The following is a 20,977-nucleotide window of genomic DNA, read 5'->3' on the forward strand; positions in this document are numbered from 1 at the left end:
AGCCACCTGTTTCTTATGTTATCTTATATCTTCAATTCGCGTGTTAGGTTCGGGAAGCAGCTGGCTCTGACTCCAGTTAATCTTGTTGATATTATTGCTTATGTTCAGTAAGTATAGAACTTTTTTAATGATTGTTTTGATATTGTTTAGCAGTAAGTTTTTAAGTAACTGACCAATTGATTTGCAATAATTTCCTGGAATTGGTTGAAATACATTAACATAGGAATTAGCTGTGACTTTCATTGCCTCAGCGCCACGCATCGATCCGGCGATCAATCACGGTGACCCCATCACATCTCCAAAAACCTAAAGTGAGGTTAGGTCCGTGTGACGTCAAAACACGACCACCAATTCGACCAAGAAATTTACCCACGAAAACGTAAATCCACGCGATTTAAACGAATTTCCACGCACGACTCAAACATGTGAACAAAGCGGGACAGCCCCCAAGGATCTCCACTGCAATTCCCATTCAGGTACCCCGATCGTCCAAATTTTACATATTTCATGGGTACACCCCCGAGACACGCTATAATTTAATTGTTGCGTTGAAAAACGAACACACACAAACGATTGAATTCAATTTTGATCGAAGTTTGTCCAAAATACCAAAATAAAGAGACATAACCTCAAAATGCTCGCACTTGCTTAGGTCGCCGCCCCGCGATGTTCGGCAACTTGTCGCACAGCGTGTTCGAGGCCGAGATCAAGATCGAGCCGATCAGCTTCTACGGCTGTTCGAGCTCCGAGTCCGAAGCCAAGCCCCCCGACTCAGTAGGTGCCCCCTCCGCCCCCGCCGACTACCTCACGCTTACGTTGCAGGAGCCCCCGAAGAAGCGCAAGCCGCAGGCGTGCAAGATCTGCGGTAAGATCCTGTCGTCCACGTCCAGCTACTACGTCCACATGAAACTGCACTCGGGCAACAAGCCCTTCCAGTGCACCCAGTGCGACGCCTGCTTCTGCCGCAAGCCGTATTTAGAGGTAACCGGCGGCCGCGTGACGACCCCCACTCGTTCGATCTGTTGCAGGTGCACTTGCGGACGCACACGGGGGAGCGCCCCTTCCAGTGCGACGTCTGCGAGAAGCGCTTCACGCAGAAGTCCAGTCTGAACACGCACAAACGCGTCCACACCGGCCTGAGGCCCTACGGCTGCGAGCTGTGCGAGAAGAAGTTCGCCGTGAAGAGCTACCTGGTGGCGCACAGGTGGTCCCACGTCTCGGACGGGCTGTCGTGTCCTGAGTGTCACGCGGTCTTCACCACCAAGAGCCAGTTCGTGCAGCACGTCAAGGGCCATAACAGTCGCAGGGGCTACGAGTGCGCCCTCTGCCAGAGGCGGTTCGTCAGGGATTCGTATCTGATCAGGCACCAGAATAAGGTGCACAAGAATGGCAATGCTTGATTTGTGATAATTTTTCGTTTTTTAATAAAACTTTGGAAAGTTTGCGTGCGGACTAGAGGTGGGCGTGGCCAATTCACGAGTCACATTTGGCTTAACCAATCAAGATGAAGATTGACACGTGACGAAAGAACAACACCTCTGCAACCGTAAGATAAAGTTTATATAATCATGAAAAATTACAGCATCTAGATTTGAACTTAACCTAACAAATAAAATTTATTACTCTACAACGTAAGTTGACTTTTGAAACAAACCCTCTGACCGTTGTCATCAGTTGTGCAGCATCGAGCAGTCGATGATCTCTTTGAGACACCTGCCGAACTCCTGTATGATCTGACTCTTGGTGAGTTCCTCGTCTTGCATGGTCGCCTCTCCGCTGTCGGAGATGGTGAGCATGCACTGGGAGGTGGCCTCTATCACGTCATCCGTGATGAAGTTGATGGCCTGTCTGCTGTTCGACGTCCTCCTCGGCCTGAACTGCACCGCGTCCCTCGCCGGCGCCATCTTCCCTTGCGTCTGCTGATGGAAGCCGTCTTCTATCGTGCTCCTCAAGCCCTTCTTCTCCATCGAATCCTCGATGTTCCGGCACCCCACGCATTTGCAATTGTTCGAACACGCGATCTTCGCCTCGTAACACTCGCAGTAGTTCTTCAGGCAGCCGGACCTCTTGCAGTTGCACCCTTTCGTGTGCTTCCTGACCGAGCTGTCCCCCGTCACGTCCTTCGCCTTGCCGATCTTCGGCCTGAAGGCGTTCGGGTTCCTTTCCAGACACGTCTTGATCGCCCTCTGCCGGTGGTCCTCGTTCTCCAGGTTGTTGAAGCAGTTCATGCAGTTGCACATGTAGCAGAACTCGCCGTTGGCGAAGCAGTCGCAGTACAACTTCAGACATTGGCTCTTGGTGCAGTTGCACGGCTTCCGAGGCCGCATCCCGTTCGACTCCAGGTTGGCTTCGGGAGTCATGGTCAGGCTGCTGTCGGGGGAGACTTGTTTGGCGACGGGGGTGTGGCGCATCGGAATCGGCACTTTCGTGTTGAGCTGGGACTGGACGTAGCTGGGCAGCATCACCACCTGGCCGGTGGTGACGGGGGTTTTGGCGGCGATGCTCTTCAGCGGTTTGGGGGCGATGGTGGCGCCGCCCGTCGCCGTCGCCGGTTTCAGTTCGGAGAGGACTATGTTGGTCGGCGACGACTGCACGGACGTCTTCACCGTCGACATGGTGGACGCGCTGGAGGGCAGTGTGTCGGCGCTGGTGGCGGTTACGAACTTTATGTATTGCATCTGAAAGAAAAAAGGGGCTCAGCTGTGAAGGAGGCTTCATCGGGACTGCCGCGAAGAATTCGCAATTTTTTTTTGGATCTAATCTTTTTATTTCATCCAAAGACAACGAAACCACGAATCGAATTTTCCTTTTCATTTTTTGGAGAATCAACAAAAAATGTGACAAATACACATCCTTTTAGATAAAAAAAAACGAGAATTCACATAACTGACGGAGTGAAAAATGAAAATGTGTCTTGAAGGTTTTTGGAAAGCTTTTTTTGTTGGATTTATAACCTGTTTTCACAAAAACAGCCATTAATACTTTTGCTGTAACTTATTTTTTGTACTCATAGCCTCAAAATCGGTCTTTCCCGGTTGTCCTTGGAGTGCGGAAACAACGATTTCCCGCACGCGGTGTTTTTTTTTACTTTACAGCAAAAACCAGGGGAAATTGCGTTGTACGGTTGGTATTTAATAACGTAGACAGATGGAAACATCACTTCACTTTAAACAAAATGGACGTTTCGTCACATTTACAATTGTAAAATTAATTCTCATCAACACAAAAAATAAGTAATTTTGTTATAAAACAAATAAGAATGCAAAAAAAAGGTAAGAGTAATAACAGGGCCACAACACGGTCGTGTCGCAAAAAAAGTGCTCACGCGGGAAATGTCTCTTCCCGCATACGTTAGGTAAGTAACTATTGGCTGCTCTAGAGAAATTAATTTTACTGGATGCGGCCTCAACTGCCAATTTAAGTATTAAATGAAGTAATATTTTCCCCACGTAAAATAATATCAATCTTTTTACGTGAAACGTCTTAAAATAAGTATGTATTGAGTAATTTCAAAATTATTTTATTGAATCGACGTAGTCAACTAGCAATATTTGTCAGACGGATAGTTTTTTCATAATTCTGTAAGTGTGTCCGTTCGGCAGCGACAGTTGGGATCATTTCTTGCAAACCCGAAAGTTGAAAAACATTTTCCAAACTTTTCGGATTGTGATGCTGACTCTTTTTTCTTGTTATTTTGTTATCACTGACGTTATGGTGACGTTGTCATATGAAAGTAAGATGGTTCAGATGGTTGTATCAGCGCTTTAAAAATAGATACATAGTGTGGTAATACGAAAGATAAGATACGAAAATTAGTTCTGTATTATCGTCCGTAAGTTTTAATCACATTCACGAGAATGACATTAAATCGGGTTCAAAAAACAAATTATTTTTACGATAAAAGTATCAAAAACAAATTGGTTAGCAGGAGGGGATGTTTGGGTAAAAACTTGACAAATCAGGGGCCTAGAATCAAAACTGTTCCTACTTTTGGACTTTTGGAACTAATCCCCACAAATATTGGGTGTTCATTTAAATTTATCCTCAAAGTAAGCGTTGAAGAGTCAATTGTGAACGCACCACGTATTACAGATCACAGCTATTTAGATCTAACCGCACTTTTTGCGTTGTTTGTGTTTTTACTCTGCATACTGACGAGTGGTGCGTTCACAATCGACTTTTCAACGCCACCTTTTAGGAGAAATTTAAACGAACACCCGATACAAAGGTTATTGTAAATGTTTCTTACATCGTAGTCGGTTATGATTTATAGTATACAGATGGATGGATGTGCCGCCTCTTTTGAATTAGTAAATTTGACGTTTGGCTGTTCGCACTTGTCACTATGCACTTTTCAAAGTGTTTCTAAAGGTGTTTTGAATCAGTTAAGGCAGCAAAAGAGTCTTTTTCGAAATTATCTCATGCAGGACGTTCCGCTGTTTAAATCTTATTGTTGTTTGTATTTTTACACGAGTGGTGCGTTCACAATCGACTCTCCAACGCTAACTTTGACCGTAAATTTAAACGAACAACCGATACATTATGATCAACAAAAAAAAAAGATGTAAAATACTGATTTAAATGTTTTTAAAGGTTTGTCACAAAATATTGTCAAAAAAATTATTCTTTATGAGGACGTTACGACCCAACGATTGCCGCTTTGAAATAAAATATGAAATTATCAGAAAAAAATTGTTTGTGCTTGATTAAATACTTTTTGACATCAGACTTTATTTGTAACGATAGTTACCTAATAATAGAGGGTTATTATAAGATTATAAATGATGGTCCCATCGCAGTTGGCGTTGAAAACCCACACAAATTTTGGATGTGCCGCCAGCCTCGCCACCTATCGGCGATACTAGTCTCTCTTATGTTATGAGGCTTGCGGCACATTCAACTACGTCACCAACGCCAACTGCGATGGGCCAATCATTTATGATAACTCTGTAATACGTCTAGATTTCCCCGATGAGCGTAATTGCAAATGTCATTGTATGTATTATGAATCAATAAAAAATTTAGAACGCTGAACGTTGATACGGCTTCCAATAAAATGGAACTATTAGGTGATAATAACGGAACATAAAATTCAAAACGTAAAAACTTATTACCATTTTACTCCTCGTGTAAAAACAAGCAAACTGCAAAACAACCATTTTTTAATATTTATGATTATGAAATTAGCATTGATAGAAAGTAAACTGAATAACATATTTTTTCTGTTTTGCGTTCGTAACAGAGCTGTGACGATATCAAAAACAGTATCGTAACAGCTGAAAACGACTCTATAATAGCGACAGCACCATTTACGGTTATCATGTTGGTACTGCCAGAATATCTCCGTCGACAAGTGTTTCAATTGTCTTTTGGCAACCATCATAAAATTTCCCAGGATTTTAAAATTCTTACTTTTGATTTAAAAAAAGTTGCAAAATAAAAAAACTCGTTTCATAAACTTACACTCATGAAATAAACACTTCCTTATGAAACTCGTTTTTTAATATACGTTTTGTTGCTTAACTTGTAACAAAAATGCCATCTTGTTATTATATAATTTCTTGAATTCACTTAAATAAATACTTTCTGTTTGAAGTGTTTTTCTTCAAAACGCAAAACCCTTTACCAAAAAATTAACGAATTGTCAAGGATGACTAATTCTTGATATCTGTTATCAATTATTAAAAAAAAAATCACCGTAGTAGTTTCCTCGCAAATTAGACGAAATAGTTATTTATTTAACGAGTTCGTGTGTAATTTGGGCTTTTTTTTGGCATGAGTGAGCCAGTTTAAAACTCGAGTGAAACGAGAGTTTTAAAGGTCCACGAGCGCCAAAAAAGCGCAAATTACACAAGAACAAGTTGAATACAACGTTTTTTTGTTCGACGAGCCCCCCCAAAGGCTCCAAATGGCTGAAAATCTTTAAAATTAGCTTGACGTTTCGTTTTGACAAGTTGTCAAATTCATCAAAATCCGTTCACACAGGAGAAAATTCTCAAATTCTGACAGTGTCGAACAAAAAACATTTTTAATATCACCCGCAGGTTGCACAAAATATTAAAATTTTTAATTATTTTATTTAAATTTTGAAGAGTCGAAAAATTTCATCAAACCTCATCGATCCCATCAGGTGCCAGTAGGAATTACTTAAGTCTTATTCGACTTTATAAGGCCACACCTCATTTGTCAAGAATACAGAAAATTCCGCCAAAATCCACCAATCAACTGGTCCCTTTCCCAAACCGACCAATCATAATTGGTCGCAATTTGGCGCCTTTTTTCGAACACCTACAGCACTCACCCCTTTGCCGGGAATATTAATTTGGTGCAACTGTCCCGTGCTGAGAGCCTGCGTCCCCGCCACTTGTATTATCTGAGCCGACGGCAGTATCGTGTGTCCTGTCCCGCTGGTCTTGAACACGATCCTCTGCGGCACCTTGCTCGTGGACGTCGTCTGCGTGGCCGGCAAAATCTTCGTCGGCGATTTGATCTGGCTCACGGCCACCGTCTTCTGACCCAGGAGCTGAGCCGGCGCCACCTGGGGCACGATCTTGATGGCCTTGGGCCCCGCTTTGTTCAACATGACCGCGTGCTTGGGAGTCGACTGCGCTTGCGGTAAAACCTTCGTCGTGATGAGTCCCATTTCTTGGGCCTGCTGCAGAGTTATGGTCTTCGTGGGGCTGGGTAACGTCGTCTGACTCGGCAACAGCTTCACTTGATCCGTCTTCTGCACCACCATGATGTGCCCTTGCTTGTTGGTGAACGTCGTCGTGGGCTTGGGGGTCGTTTTGTGGGCTGAAGTTATGATTTTTTTCATTACAACTTGTTTAGATTGGACTAGTGCTATGTTGCCTTGACTGGTGACAGTTTTGACGGCGGGTTTTATGGCAACAGGGCGTCCCAGAGAGATGTTGGTCAGGTTGAGTTCCTGTCCTTGCGAGGACACCAGTTTGATGCCTTGATTCGAACCGGTTCCTTGGAGCAAGAGCAATTGTTGGCCGGGCACGGGTTTCATCGCGATCGGGACTTTGGTGGGTTTCGGGGCGATCGTTAGAGGGCGCAAAGGAGGGATTGTCGCGGTTTTTGTTTTCACATCTGGGAGTATCTCCTCCGGGGAAGGTCCACGTTCTGTTTCGATCTCGATTTCGTGCGCCCCAATTTCCGTCTGCATGACGTCCTCTTCTACTTGGCCGGTCTCCTCCACCGTTTCGATTATGACCTCGGGTTCTAAAACTCAACGGTAAAAACTGGTTTTCCGAGGGGGTTTGAGTTACCGTCGGTCTCCATTTCGTTGGAGAGGTGCAGCTCATGCGACAGCTCAGCGAGCTGTTGGATGTCTGTGGAGGTCAAACTGGACAAGTTGCTCTCGTTCAGCGCCGATCCGTCAATGGTGAGGGTGTCGACGAGAGCTTCCACATCTTCGCTGTTACCTGCAAGTCGGATATTTTTGAATTTGTGAGCGAGTTGTGTTCAGACTTCGATGGCGTGGTGATTGAAATAAAAAAAAATAATTCGTATATAAACCATAATACCAATGAATGTGAAACCGGAACCATCCATGTTTTTTGTAAATTCGGACTTCGCGTTTAATTTTGATTCAAATTTGGTGGCCCCACAAGCTGCAGAGGACGCCTTTTAAAATTCCGTCCGTATCGTGAAAAGCTGGGCAGGGAAATGATCTGGAACCGTGTAATAAGCAACTGCGCAAAATAAATACGGCACCTTTTTCACTGAAGGGCATAATTCCGACTGATAATCGTGAGTTTTCACAAAAATTAAAACTATTCAAAACACCATAGTCAAATTTGACAGATCACGTGACCACAGAAGCGTTCCAGTGCCAACCTGCGCGCCGAAATTCCCCAGGTCGGTTTCAATTTTCCGTGGAAATGGAAAATTCGAGTGGAAACCGAATTTGGGAATTAAGTGGCCCACAGTCAGGGATTTGACTGACGTTCAGATCATCTCGGTTTAAATTTTTTCAACGAAAATGTCACAATGTCACAATAAGTGATCATTATTGGAGGTTTCTGTTCTGATTTTTTTGAATAATGGAAAATTCGCTCCCGAAAATTGACGAGCACAAATACGGATATTCGAAAGTTTTCAATGGGGAAGTGAAAAACGAAAATCCAAAAACGGAAGTGAGACTTTTGCAGTACGACGGGCAGAGCGGCGACAAGAAGAAAGTCGCATGTTCGCCTAGTTGTTGTCCTTCGCTGAAAGACGAGGACCGCCTGGTTTGTATCTTTGGGCGATTCCGCCGTCGCGTTAACGATTATTTTCGAAATTGTCTAAAACGGGGCCACACTGTAGGTGAGGCGCTGTTGCCACGTCGCCCGCACGGTTGCGATTCACGCCGAATAAACGAACGGGGTGGCGATCGTCCCGTTTCCCCACGATTATCGTCATCTCTTTGTGAAAAGTGCGATAAGAAATGCGAATCGATAGATAAGCGATAAGTGTAGGTGCGAAAAGTGCACAAAATGGCGTTATCGACGCGACGACCTGGCAACGTCGACTCTCCGCTCGTCTCTCTTTAATAAAAGACAACAAGCGAAGGTTCTCGTCCCCGTCGGTCCGGTCGTGCCGCTATAACTGTGAAACCGCTTGAAATAATCCACCGGGTGAACGATTCCAAAGCTAGTGCCGGCACTACTTTTCTCAACTCTGCAACGCAATAACTTTGGGCACTTTTAGTTTCGAAGTCGATTTAATTCATCACAGGTGAGCAAATTTTGCGAAATCATCGGCAACAGTCACATGAACGGGCCACGTCTCCCACGTCGGGCGCCCGAACCTGTCGGTTTTCCCGGAATCGGCGGCCCCGGGGCGGCTGTGCCCCGATTTTCAATTGTTATGTAAGAACGGGGAGTCGATTGATTTTCCGGATTTTCTCGGGAAAACCGCTGGGTTGGGGGGTGGGGGCGGGGCGCCGGGTTTCCCGGCCCGAGCGCTCACCCGTGACGTCGCGTCGGTCCCGCAGGCCGAGGGGGCGACGTCCGTCGCACCTGGGGGTTTTTCTAACGCCATATTGGCAAGTCGTGACCTCGGCCTGTTGCCGGCGCGGGTCGCGAGGTGGAGCTGGTGACACTTCCCCAATTGTCAAATTCTTGTTTAAATCGGGCAAAGTCAAGGTTAAGTGTTATTTTTGAACGTTCCTATGCCCACAGATAATGTCCCCACCACCGTACTCCGATCTCGGCAAGAGGGCCAAGGATGTGTTCGGCAAGGGCTACCATTTCGGCCTGATCAAGTTGGACTGCAAGACCAAGACCGGGTCTGGGGTAGAGTTTAACACAGGGGGTGTCTCCAATCAGGAGTCGGGCAAGGTGTTCGGCTCGTTGGAGACCAAGTACAAAGTGAAGGAGTACGGATTGACGTTCTCCGAAAAATGGAACACAGACAACACGCTTGCCACCGAAGTGGCCATCCAGGATCAGCTCCTCAAGGGGCTGAAATTGTCGACAGATCTGACGTTCTCGCCGCAGACGGGGAGCAAGTCGGCCCGCGTCAAAACGGCCTTCACCAACGAAAGGGTCGCTTTGAACTGCGACGTCGACTTGGACTCGAACGGCCCCCTGATTCAGGCGGCCGCCGTCGTGGGCCACCAGGGCTGGCTCGCCGGCTACCAGACCGCCTTCGACACCCAAAAGTCAAAACTTACCAAGAACAACTTCGCTCTAGGCTTCTCCACCGGCGACTTCATCCTCCACACTAACGTGTAAGTACCGCTAAAACATCGTCGCGATCCACCCGCCGAATGTCACGATTGACAGTTGACGTTTCTCAGAGCGAAAGGGCAAACCTAGCGCCTCCACCACCCCCATTTTAAAATTCGTTTTTGTAAAATCTAGTGATCACAGCGACGACGGTCAGGAATTCGGCGGCTCCATCTACCAGAAGTTGTCTCCCAAACTGGAAACCGGCATCCAGCTGGCGTGGTCCGCCGGCAGCAACAACACCAAATTTGGAATAGGGGCTAAATACGATCTGGACCAGGACGCCGCGATCCGCGCCAAGGTGAACAACTCCAGTCAGATCGGCCTGGGTTACCAGCAGCGTTTGCGCGAAGGTGAGCGTCGAGCGCGCCCGAAACTTGGTGATTAATTTTGTTCGGTTGGCAGGTGTGACTCTTACTTTGTCGGCCCTGATCGACGGAAAGAATTTCAACAACGGCGGCCACAAGATCGGTCTGGCCGTCGAGCTAGAGGCTTAATCAGAATTTCGTCTGTTCCAAATTGTATTAGAACCAAAACACGTTTCAGCCTGCTGTATTGTAGATATTTTAATTGTTCTATGGGACTTTTTAGTATTAAAACATATACCTGAATACGTCTTTATTTTTCAGTTTTTGTCTGTAGTGGTTTTACGAAGTCGTCCTTTTGTTATCGTTTCCGGATTACTTCTTACAAAAATTGCTACGTCCTACACACAATTTTTTTTTACTTGTGCAAGCTTTTAATTCAATCATTGTTTTCGACATCAAATATTGTAAACAAACAAAATATAATAATTTACAAAAAAACGACGCTTTTTTACTTATGATACCATCTGCTCCTCCATTACCTTGCTGATCCACTCGGGTTCGTTCTTCGAGATGGACTCTATGATAGAGTTGACTTGGTAGCACAGCGACTGGATCTGCTTGTCCCATTGGGGCAAAGTTTCGCGGGCTGAGGACAAAACACTGACGTTACCGTGACACGCCAAAGGGTCCGACTTACTCTCGAAGTGGACGATGGAGTCGATCTGGTCGATGTAGCCGTTCATGCGTCCCTCGGTTATCATCTGACTGGCGATCTTTTCGGCTTTGGAGGGATGGATCTCGAGCAGGGCTCCCAACTCTTCGAAACTTATGTTGTTGTAGAGTTTGCTCGCCGACAGGAGGTTATGTTCGATGACGGCGCGGTCCAGGATGGTAGAGCCGTCGATGGTGCTGGCTTTCTGGTGGGGCTGCAACGTAAATAGACCGGGTGTTCGGTTTTTGCGCTATGGATTTTTATCATATCATTTTCCAAGTTTTTTACATACAAAAATGAAGCAACATTTTCGTATTTGTTTTTTCGTTGTTTACCAGATAATAGTAAAATTCATCACTTTCCCCTGCACATTTAAAAAAAACGGTTTTTTTCGTGTTATGTCATATAATGTAAGAAGTGTCTGACGTACCGAGCAATTTGTAAAAGAGAAACAATAGAGAAACATGTCATGCTACTGTCATTGTTTTTAGTTCAACACCCAGTATATTCCTAAATTGTAACGTCGCCACAACACCTCTACCATTTAAACCTTTATTTACTTTTGTTATTACACATCAGATGAAATGACGTAATCTCTTTACTTTTGGTATTACTTCCACCAGGAATATAAATTTAATATGAAATCGGGAGATTCTGAGGGTTACTTTTTTAATCATTGAGTCAATCAAATTAGATAATAGTGGCAACAAATAATACAAGAAATAAAATTCAATGTAATTGCTGTAATGATGTAATAACAGCAAACACTGTTGCATCAACACGTTTATCCCAAAACTAAAAATAACATTTACTTCAATCGATAATTTGAGACAGTTTTGTTATTGCCTTATCATATTATGTACCTATCACATCATTATTCCATTATTGCGGCTAAATATCTAAAACCTTGTTACATTTTCTCTGAGCTGCATTTTTTTTTTAATAAAATGTGTTATTGCAACAATTATGTCGGATGAAAATACGATAACCAATAATAGGAAATGATTAAAAAGTTATAAAGAGATTATGTTATCGCCTTATGTAGTCTTACAACAGTAAAACTTTAGCAATAAACAACATTTCGCGTTAATAAAACATAAATTCCGTGTAAGATTAAGAGTGTGCGATAATTTATTATTAACAAATATTCAGTGTCAAAAGATTTAAAAATATCAAATGTGAAACGTAAATCTAAACAAAAACTGTCTGAAGAATGGTTCGATTTATCTCTGACGTAACAAAACCAAGCAACACTTTGAATTATTAATTACTGACTGTTCAAAGGTAAAATAACAACACCTAATTTTTTAATCGAATAGATTTTTCAATTTTACGAATTTTGCTTTGACTATTTTACGAGTTGAATTTGCCCAAATATCAACGAGTAAATTGTCTAAAGCAAAAATGGGAAAATTGATCAGATATAAAAAATTAGGTCGTGTTATTTTTGGCAAGATTAATTCCAGAATAGACTACGTCCACTGATAGAATGCAGTTTTTTAAATATCCTTAGATAATAAAATCCCCAAACCATAACATTGAAATATTAACAAAGGTATCATAGATTGTGTTGGTAATATCTTGAAACATTCGCGCCACTGATTCTCATTGGTTGTTATAAAACCCACGCGAAATAGCTATTTATGTAACCAGTTAGGAAATGCGTTATTTTGTGTAACGAGTGGAATATTTGCGGGACGAGCGCAGCGAGATCCCGCAAAATCACACGAGTTACACAAAATTGCATTTCCTAATGTGTTACATACAAGATTTTTTCTAATTTTGACAAAAAAAAGTTTCTTCAAACGTTAAACGAAGTAATGAATTTCATTAATAATAAATTATTATTGTGTTAAAATATCAAGTAGGTAAGTAGGCACGGTTATTTTGCTTAAAAACAAAAAATATGACAGTGTCAAATTGATGATACAATAAATTTTTCCTAACCAGTTAGGAAAGATTTTACTTTTGGTAACCAGTTACGAAAAGTGTGACGTTTCCCAACGTCAGTTAATTTTGAAAAGTGTCACTTTATATGTCAAAATTAGAAAAAATAATTAAAAATAATTTATTTTTTTTTAATTATTATTGTATTAAAATATCAAGTAGGTAAGTAGGCACGGTTATTTTGCTTAAAAACAAAAAATATGACAGTGTCAAATTGATGATACAATAAATTTTTCCTAACCAGTTAGGAAAGATTTTACTTTTCGTAACCAGTTACGAAAAGTGTGACGTTTCCCAACGTCAGTTAATTTTGAAAAGTGTCACTTTATATGTCAAAATTAGAAAAAATAAATTATATGACATTTCAAATTTGAAACTGTCAGTGCTGTCAAGTGGTTTAAGCATTTAGATTTGGGATTTTTCATCTTTAGAGCTTTGGTTTGCATTTCTCTGCTTTTAAAAATTATTCATTTTGATCGTGTTGCTGTTTTGATCTGTTCCGTTGCGATTTTTTGTTGATTTTTTTGAATTTGTGAAGTGAGTGCGTGCCTCAAGAATCTAGCATAATGAACACTTTAAGTGACATTACAACCATGGAAAATGATACCGAGGTAATTTTTGTTCATGCATTAAATATTAATCTCTTGTTTGTGTTTATCCATTTCCGAAAAAAGCTGGATATTTTAATTTCATTAGCCAGCTTTTTTCGGAATTCGTAAATGTATTGTGGATTGCATTTTTAATTCCATCGGGCACATTATTATCACTCGTGAAATACACTGTATTAATAAAACCTAATATATTACTCCTACTATACTGAAGTTTTCTTTCGTCTTTCCTAAGTGCAAACATGCAGAACAATAATAAAACATCACGTGTAAACCTTCTCTTTTCATTTTTTTAAATTTCGCGCCGGATCTATTTGTTGTAGCGTAGAGTAAACTTTTTTAGTAATATTTATGTCAAGCAATCTATGAGTGGACAGAGTTTACAAACTTTAACGTTAGGTAATTATTTATTTATAATACAGTTACTAAAAACACAATTATTAAAAACAATTTGAGAATCTGACTGGAGTAGCATGCAATTTTAATCACTTTTGACAGATGACAGAGTTGACGCGATAAACATTTTTGAATGGTTGAAAGCAAGCGCTCTGATTGGTTGAATTCAGAAGAAATTAGATTATCTGCCCTTTGTTAACTGTCTATTAATCGTTTTCTATTCGTAATTTCACAAAAAAAATCTAATTATCAAACGTTGCTATCGGTCAAATTTTTGAAGATAATACAGTGCGATCGAAAAATAACAATGGTTCACTTGGTAGTATTTAAATACTGGTGTATTTGACAACCGTCAATTTTCTCTATTTGAGGATTTTGAGGATAGAGGATTGAAATAATGTTTTTGACAACAGCAATATGTATTAAAAAAAATCGATCACACAGTACATACTAGATAATTAACATGCAGTTATTACATACAACGTGTCCTTGAAGTCCTTCCTAAACCTTGAAGTTATCCAATTAAAATTATTGAAAGATTTGGCACACATTTCGTTACCCGCATTTGTTTCGTCGATGCCGATAAGCGAAGAAAAAAAAGCAAATGCAAGAAAACTTTCACTTGTTTTTTGCTAACTTATACAACTGCTGCGCCCGTTGCTGTGATGATAATGATAACGATGGAGGAGAAAAAAGAGAATCATGTGGTAGATAATAAATGAAAACAATTTTAATAATAATGTGTAGTAGTAAAAATTCTCATGAAGTAATCAGAGTAATCACTAATCATTACAAAAAGTGTTCAAAGGGACCGCCGTTATTGTCAATACAATAATGAAGATGCCGATGAAATTCCAGCATTCCTCTGTTATTGCGAATTGTTGTGACAGCATTTCCTACCTGTTCTATTAAAACTGCCACTGTATCAACTGGAATCGAATATACCAACTCCTTCATGTACCCCTACAAGAAGAAGTCGCACGGAAACTCTCTGGACTCAAGGAACACTCCCGCACGCTTCACCGTACACTACACAATTTCTATGTATTCACTGTTCGAAAATAAACGCACCATTTCCACAAAATTTTAGCTCAAATCACAGACTCAACACGTAAACACCTGCCCTTTGGAGTGGTATAAAACTAACTAAAAATTTATTCCGATTATGTCTACCTCGGCCGCGCAGCGAAAAAACTTTATTCTAAAAACACAATGTTTTGCGCTGATTTTACAAAAAACTATTATGTATTTCACGGTCACTGTTATTGGGTCACGTAACTAGAAAATTATATTTCGGAAAAATGGTACAGTTGCGGAATTAAAATTTCGGGCAGTATTTTTCTGTTACTTCAACAAAATCTCTCTAAACCACCTTTTAATGTCATCATAACTGACATTCAAAAATTAAACTTTACTGTGTCAATCACGCAGTCAATTTTGAATTTTGAGTTAACTGCACTCAGTGTAATTAAATCATCGCTTTAATAGGTTGCCCACCCGTTATTATGCCACAAATCACAATTTTTGAACATGACAAGAGTAAAAAATGAGGTTATTAACGTAAAGGTTGTTTTAGAGTTTATATCATAACATTGACAATACTGCCCGAAATTTTAATTCCGCAACTGTACCTACATAACAATTTTGTTGTTCTTGAAGAGATCTGTCACTGGTTAAAATTAATGTACCTACTTATTTCTGAAACACGTATTTTAAATATGGTATTGTTTTAAAAAGAATTTATGAATGAATCCACGACGGCTTTGCTTCCAATCATCTTATTTGTCACAATTGACATTTACGAAAAAGTTAAAATACGACTGTTAGAATATTGAACTATGTATTGTTGTACAAAAAGTACAGTTTTTCAATGTCACGGATGTGTATTATTTCCATGGTGACTTATGTAAGCGAGTAAGTTTTTGTGACTCTCTATTTTTGTCACACCATGCGTTTTTGGTCGTTTTTCTTAGTTAGTTGAATAGCTGCTTTCGAATAAATCAGTTCATTCTCGATAATTAGTTTAATTTCAATAATAAAACCTGCGCTTAAACATACCTAACTCCCATAACGACGATTAAAATGTATTCGAACGATGACAAAACTGGCGTGATCCTGATTTAGGGCGAATGTAATAAAAATGCTTCTGCCGTTGCGCCAGACAATAAACATTTTCATAAAAACTGTTCGCTTTTTCATAATTTTATTTAACCAAGCGAATGACGTTTATGTCACAATTTACGAAACTGCACAGCTAACCATGTTTTACGTTTTTAAATCAAAAAACAAACATCCACGTTAACTTTGCAAATGGGTGGGTTGCATTTTCAATTCCCCCGGGCTCATTATCACTCATAAAATACCCTGTATGTATTTGATTTTTATTAAATTAGTTAAAAAAAGACACCAAATTTGCATTTGTTCGGTACACTCCCCAGAATTGCGGGAATCTCCACAAAAATTAGCACTCAATCTCTTACCTGAGAAAAACAAACAACGATACGAAAACAACAACTACAGAAATTTTCGCGACTGGTGCGATAGTAACGCCCCCGCAGGTGGGAAATGGTTTCATTTCTGACTGATTTATTTTATATCGAAATTTCCACAAAAAAAATTTTCATAAGAAAATAATACTCACATAACTGGTGGTTTTCTTAATGTTACATGATTTAATTTAGATTAAAATGATGACCAAAGTGAGGTTATGTATTTGAAGGAAATTTCAAAACATACGAACTAAAAGGTCGACATGTGTTTGTCAAAGAGAGAGGAAAACACGGTCTGCTTGAACACAATATACCGGGTGTATTAGAAATAGGTACAATAATTTTAAGTGGAAAAAAAATCGTCAAGCACAACCAATAAGTCTAGTAACTTTTTGGGGGAAAAATGCTCTGAAACGTTATAAAAATCAGCGAAAATTTTCCAAAAATTGACTTTTCCGTCCATGGAAGCATTATTGTGTAATAAAAAGAATGAACCCGCAAAAAAATTAACGGAAGGAAAACTGAAAACATGTTGATTCATTTACTATTCGTATTTACGCACTTTATTACGAAAGCAAATAAAAATAATTTGAAATTTTTGGTAGCTCCAAATAAAAAACAGTCCAACGATTCTTACAATAAATGTTCAAATAGCTATTTATGCAACGAGTTGCAAAATGAGCGTCTTTTTTGCACTAGACATGACAATTGACATGACACCACGAGTGTCAACGAGTGGTCAAACATGTCGTGTGCAAAAAAATAGCCATTTTGCTACGTGTTTCATACAAGATTGTTTCTAATTTAGTTACGAAAAGCACACATTCTAATTAAAATCCTGTTTAAATCTGCTATTTCAATAATTTTCCGGGATAATAATACTAATGTCACTTTTTAACACTAGTGATAATATAATGTCACTTTTTTGCTTTTCGTAACTGAATTAGAAAAAATATCCACCACTGTTGATATTTGTTTCTGATCCTAGCTTAAACATACTATTCCGGACACGGAAACTTGGCCATAACTGACATTTAATTGACAAATATGTGTGAACTGGCCTTTACTGAATGTAACCCAACTTTTGACTTGATAATGCCATTTCTTTGCTTTTTTGATGTCACTTCAAAGTGATTTTTAATAATTGTCATTTATTAATGACGCGAATGATTGATTTACTTACATCATTTTTTTAGAAATGTCAAAAAAATGTTGGCCAAGATTCCGTGTCCAGAATAGTACGTGAAGTTACTAGATAATGACGTCATCGCAAACGGGTAAAAATTGGACTCTACAACATTGAGCACGTTTTCGAATTGTTGCCGATTTATCCAAATGGTTCTCTATTGTTATGCAGATTAATTACGCCTGCTCGGGTGAATCCTGCCTGATCCGTGTATATCACATGATTTAAAAAGTTTGATCGAGCGTTGTCTTGTGGTAAAATCCATTCGCAAAATTCCTGTCTGCGTGGTAAATCACCAGGTTACAAACACTGACCTTTTTCCACATGGTACGGATATAATTGTAGGTACTGTATGAAATGTTATGCTGACCTGCAAGTCTTCTAGAGCTGATCCTCAACATTCGTTAAAATATCTTCTTCCATATTTGCAACACGACGAAGACGTTGTACACCACGATCTTGTCAATTCGTTATTTATAAAATGTGCAATTTGGAGTATTACAATTATTATTGCTTCCGCAAATTAACACACATCGCCGACAACGGCCAGAAGACAACTGAACGATGGCATTATTTTATCACACTTTTTTCAGTTGCAGTTAAGAAAAAACAATGGAAAGCGATTACGAACCCAACAACTTTTTACTTCTCACTGCTTAATTCATTATTTTATTCACGGTCAATTTTTTTTAAATGAAATGAAAAGTTTATTTTAATAAATAGGTACAGAGATAGTAAACGTGTGAAAATCTGTCATTTTCATTCAAAGCATTCATAGCAATATTTATGATAGTAGTAGGTACAATTTACTACCCGCTACTTTTGAATTAACGCCATATAATTATAATTAACCTGGATGTTTTCAACGTCTGCGTCTTTTATAAACATTTTACAATAGTTCTCGGCTACGAGTGTGAGAAAATCAATTGAAAAGAGCAAGTTCTATGTCACATAAAAGATCCAGGTACGCTAAACGCTGTCGGCATCATTTAACAAAACATGTTTGTTTTTCTATTTTTACACAGTAGGTATTATGTAATTTTTATAAGAATGTGGCAACGTTTAAATTTTGTAGTTTCGTACTTTTTTACAATGTCGCAAGAGGAAACAAACAAATTTTTTACAAACCAACAGATTGGCTGTTGAGAAGTGGGATGTTTCCGATTTACACAAGTCTATTGACATAGGACTTGGCCAAAACATTTTTAGCAATTACGACATTCTTCATTAAAAAAATTAATTCTTTAGTAAAAATTATTAACATTCTTCCTCAATTTTCTCCGAAACATTCATTTAAGTAATCATTTTAAAAGTATTAGTCTATTTATTTTTATTTTTTCCTGTCAGAAATATGACATGACTGTTCCGTCAAATTTTCATTAAAAAATCCTGTTTTTAATCAACTCGCAATACGTTCAAGTTGGCAACAATGTTACTGTTTCTATCACATAATTTAACATTGAAATAACGAAAGCTATCAATTTCAGTTAGGGGATTTTATTTGTTCTGTAGTTACTACCAACAATGTTACCAGATGTCATAGCCACCCCTTGCCTTATCCACATTCATCGTGAATAGACATAACCAATGACACGCGAAAATAGTCAAAATATAAAATCTACCCTTTTACCTGTAGCAAAGCCTCAAAGTCCCTCAGTTCTGACCTCCTGATGATCCTCTCGAGGTACATCTTCTCCAAAATGGCCACCGCCGGCAGTTGTTGGCACCGTTCGTCCTTGAACAGAGTAGCCAACATGCGCGACCTCTGCTGGCCGGCGGACGCTAATACCGTACAAACCAACGCATTCCGCAACGCCGTCATCCTCTCATCCTCGTGCACGATCGCTCTGTACGACAGCTCGTTATATCTTTGCGCCGCTTCAATAAACTTCCTTCTGTAATCGAGAACTCTTGCATAACACACTTTGTAATAAATCTGGAGTTGTTCGTTGCGCGACTCGGCTTGCAAAAGCGACGCTCGATTGATGAACGCTTCTGCCTGGACGGGATCGTCGTCCTCCAGGTAGAGCCGCGCGATTTTCAAATAAGTTTCCAGTTTGTAGTCTACGGTGTACTGTTTTTGTCCGGTTTCGAGCGGGATTCCCACAAGGACGGCAGCGGCTTCGCGCCACATCTGGTTGCGCTCGTAGATGTCAGCCAGGTGTTGGCGTATGCTCGCGACTTGTTCTTCGAATGAGATCACTCGAGGCTGGACTTTTTCTAGCATGTTGTGAGAGACCGCTTTCGAGACGTCATCAGGGAGTTTCATTAGGTGGCTGCTGATTTCGGTCAGGATCTGTCTGGAGATGACAAGGCTGACGTTTTCATTGACAACTGCAATATGTTCGGTTAGATTCAGGGGAGTTAATGTGGGGGGTCTGCCTACTTGCTTCAATGAAGATTTGCAAACCTTCTTTCAGTTCAGAACCGGAGCCGGTGAGAATGTTTTCTAATATTGTGCGGTACCTGCAAAAGGTAGTTTGATTGGGAATTCGTCGGTAAACATAACCTCACTTTTCGGCCTGATCTTTATGTGAGCCTCCAGACGCGATTATGTTGGACAGTTGGAAACGAATAGCGCTGATTTTATCAGACATTGCGAACGTTTCTTTGTCTACTTTTTGGAGATTATTTGTATATCTAATGTTTTAACACTTCTTTTTTAAATTAACTGTTATCTAAATTGTCTAAATTCTCGCAAATATCACAGAATAGAATACAAATTATTTGACAAATGACAGCTGACAAGTGACTACACTTTTATTTTATAACCTTACTTTTGTCACAAGTTAGCTATTTTGAATTAAAATTACAAATATTTGTCTAAAAGTTTTCCCGTTAGCATTATCGAATAGGTCATAGTCGTAGGTCATAGTGGATAAGCCCACAGACTAAAGATATATATTGGATAAGCCTATCTGTGATATGAAGACTTGTGCTCATATTCAGATGTGGTGGTGGGGGAAAACCCCTGAAAAAAAAACACAGGTGTCACAATATCACCGAAATTACACATTCGTTGTCATTTCTTGCTCTTGGCTGACCAATTGTCAATTTATTTCTATGAACTCACAAATATGGTACAAGTTTGCAAGAATGAACATGTATATTAAAAAACTTTGATTATAATTATGATTTAATCTTATTAGGACATTTGAAATGCGGCAGTGAGCAACATTTCTTCTGTATTAGGTACAAAAAATACTTTTTGTTCCATACCTCCATTGAAAGTGAGTCTGTATTCACAGTGGGTACTTTTACTTTCGTTCACAGGTTTTCATTCACGCACAATTGAAATTCGATTTTATGAAAACGAATTTGTATATTGAAATTAATAACAATTCATAATATGTGTATCTAACTAATCATTAATTTTACAATTATTAGCTCCTAGTTACACCAGTTCTAAGTTATTGGCATTTTTACAACTAAAATGTTGGATTAACGACCTCAAAATTGCCTTCTGCGTCATTAATCATCATTTTAAATAATTCATCACGACAGCCATGGAATATGCTGCTCCTCATTAGTACAACTTTCTGAAGGATCCACTCTTGGTCCGCCGCTTCCAGTAAAAACTTGCAAACATCGGTTCTTGAAAAAGTTGCT

General features: G+C 39.9%; 4 protein-coding genes across 8 annotated transcripts; 2 read left to right on the forward strand and 2 right to left on the reverse strand.

Moving 5' to 3' along the window:
- Positions 1–120: 120 nt before the first annotated feature.
- Positions 121–1,635, forward strand: LOC138138434 (zinc finger protein 25-like). Of its 2 annotated transcripts, XM_069058367.1 has the most exons (4): positions 121–476; positions 653–774; positions 823–981; positions 1,029–1,635. In XM_069058367.1, the coding sequence occupies exons 2-4, from the start codon at positions 667–669 to the stop codon at positions 1,398–1,400; spliced, it is 639 nt and encodes a 212-aa protein (XP_068914468.1). In that variant the 5' UTR covers positions 121–476; positions 653–666; the 3' UTR covers positions 1,401–1,635. The 2 variants fall into 2 exon arrangements, with proteins under 2 accessions (XP_068914468.1, XP_068914467.1); XM_069058366.1 differs by having other exon boundaries at positions 653–981.
- Positions 1,540–7,876, reverse strand: LOC138138420 (protein lin-54 homolog). Of its 3 annotated transcripts, XM_069058346.1 has the most exons (5): positions 7,533–7,838; positions 7,275–7,430; positions 6,853–7,227; positions 6,302–6,795; positions 1,540–2,678 (listed from the first exon to the last, which is right to left on the reverse strand). In XM_069058346.1, the coding sequence occupies exons 1-5, from the start codon at positions 7,558–7,560 to the stop codon at positions 1,671–1,673; spliced, it is 2,061 nt and encodes a 686-aa protein (XP_068914447.1). In that variant the 5' UTR covers positions 7,561–7,838; the 3' UTR covers positions 1,540–1,670. The 3 variants fall into 3 exon arrangements, with proteins under 3 accessions (XP_068914447.1, XP_068914446.1, XP_068914445.1); XM_069058345.1 differs by having other exon boundaries at positions 6,302–7,227; positions 7,723–7,876; XM_069058344.1 differs by having other exon boundaries at positions 6,302–7,227.
- A 648-nt stretch (positions 7,877–8,524) lies between these two features.
- LOC138138431 (voltage-dependent anion-selective channel-like) lies at positions 8,525–10,333 on the forward strand. Of its 2 annotated transcripts, none has more exons than XM_069058361.1 (4): positions 8,525–8,727; positions 9,174–9,724; positions 9,858–10,075; positions 10,128–10,333. In XM_069058361.1, exons 2-4 carry the CDS (start codon positions 9,177–9,179, stop codon positions 10,217–10,219), a joined length of 858 nt encoding a protein of 285 aa, XP_068914462.1. In that variant the 5' UTR covers positions 8,525–8,727; positions 9,174–9,176; the 3' UTR covers positions 10,220–10,333. The 2 variants fall into 2 exon arrangements, with proteins under 2 accessions (XP_068914462.1, XP_068914463.1); XM_069058362.1 differs by having other exon boundaries at positions 8,528–8,727; positions 9,867–10,075.
- Positions 10,326–20,123, reverse strand: CSN4 (COP9 signalosome subunit 4). Its single transcript, XM_069058351.1, has 5 exons — positions 19,883–20,123; positions 19,755–19,834; positions 18,999–19,702; positions 10,728–10,956; positions 10,326–10,676 (listed from the first exon to the last, which is right to left on the reverse strand). Exons 1-5 carry the CDS (start codon positions 19,963–19,965, stop codon positions 10,543–10,545), a joined length of 1,230 nt encoding a protein of 409 aa, XP_068914452.1. The 5' UTR covers positions 19,966–20,123; the 3' UTR covers positions 10,326–10,542.
- Between the last annotated feature and the right edge of the window lie 854 nt (positions 20,124–20,977).

Source organism: Tenebrio molitor, chromosome 9, assembly GCF_963966145.1.
Source record: "Tenebrio molitor chromosome 9, icTenMoli1.1, whole genome shotgun sequence".
Classification (NCBI taxonomy): Eukaryota; Metazoa; Arthropoda; class Insecta; order Coleoptera; family Tenebrionidae; genus Tenebrio; species Tenebrio molitor.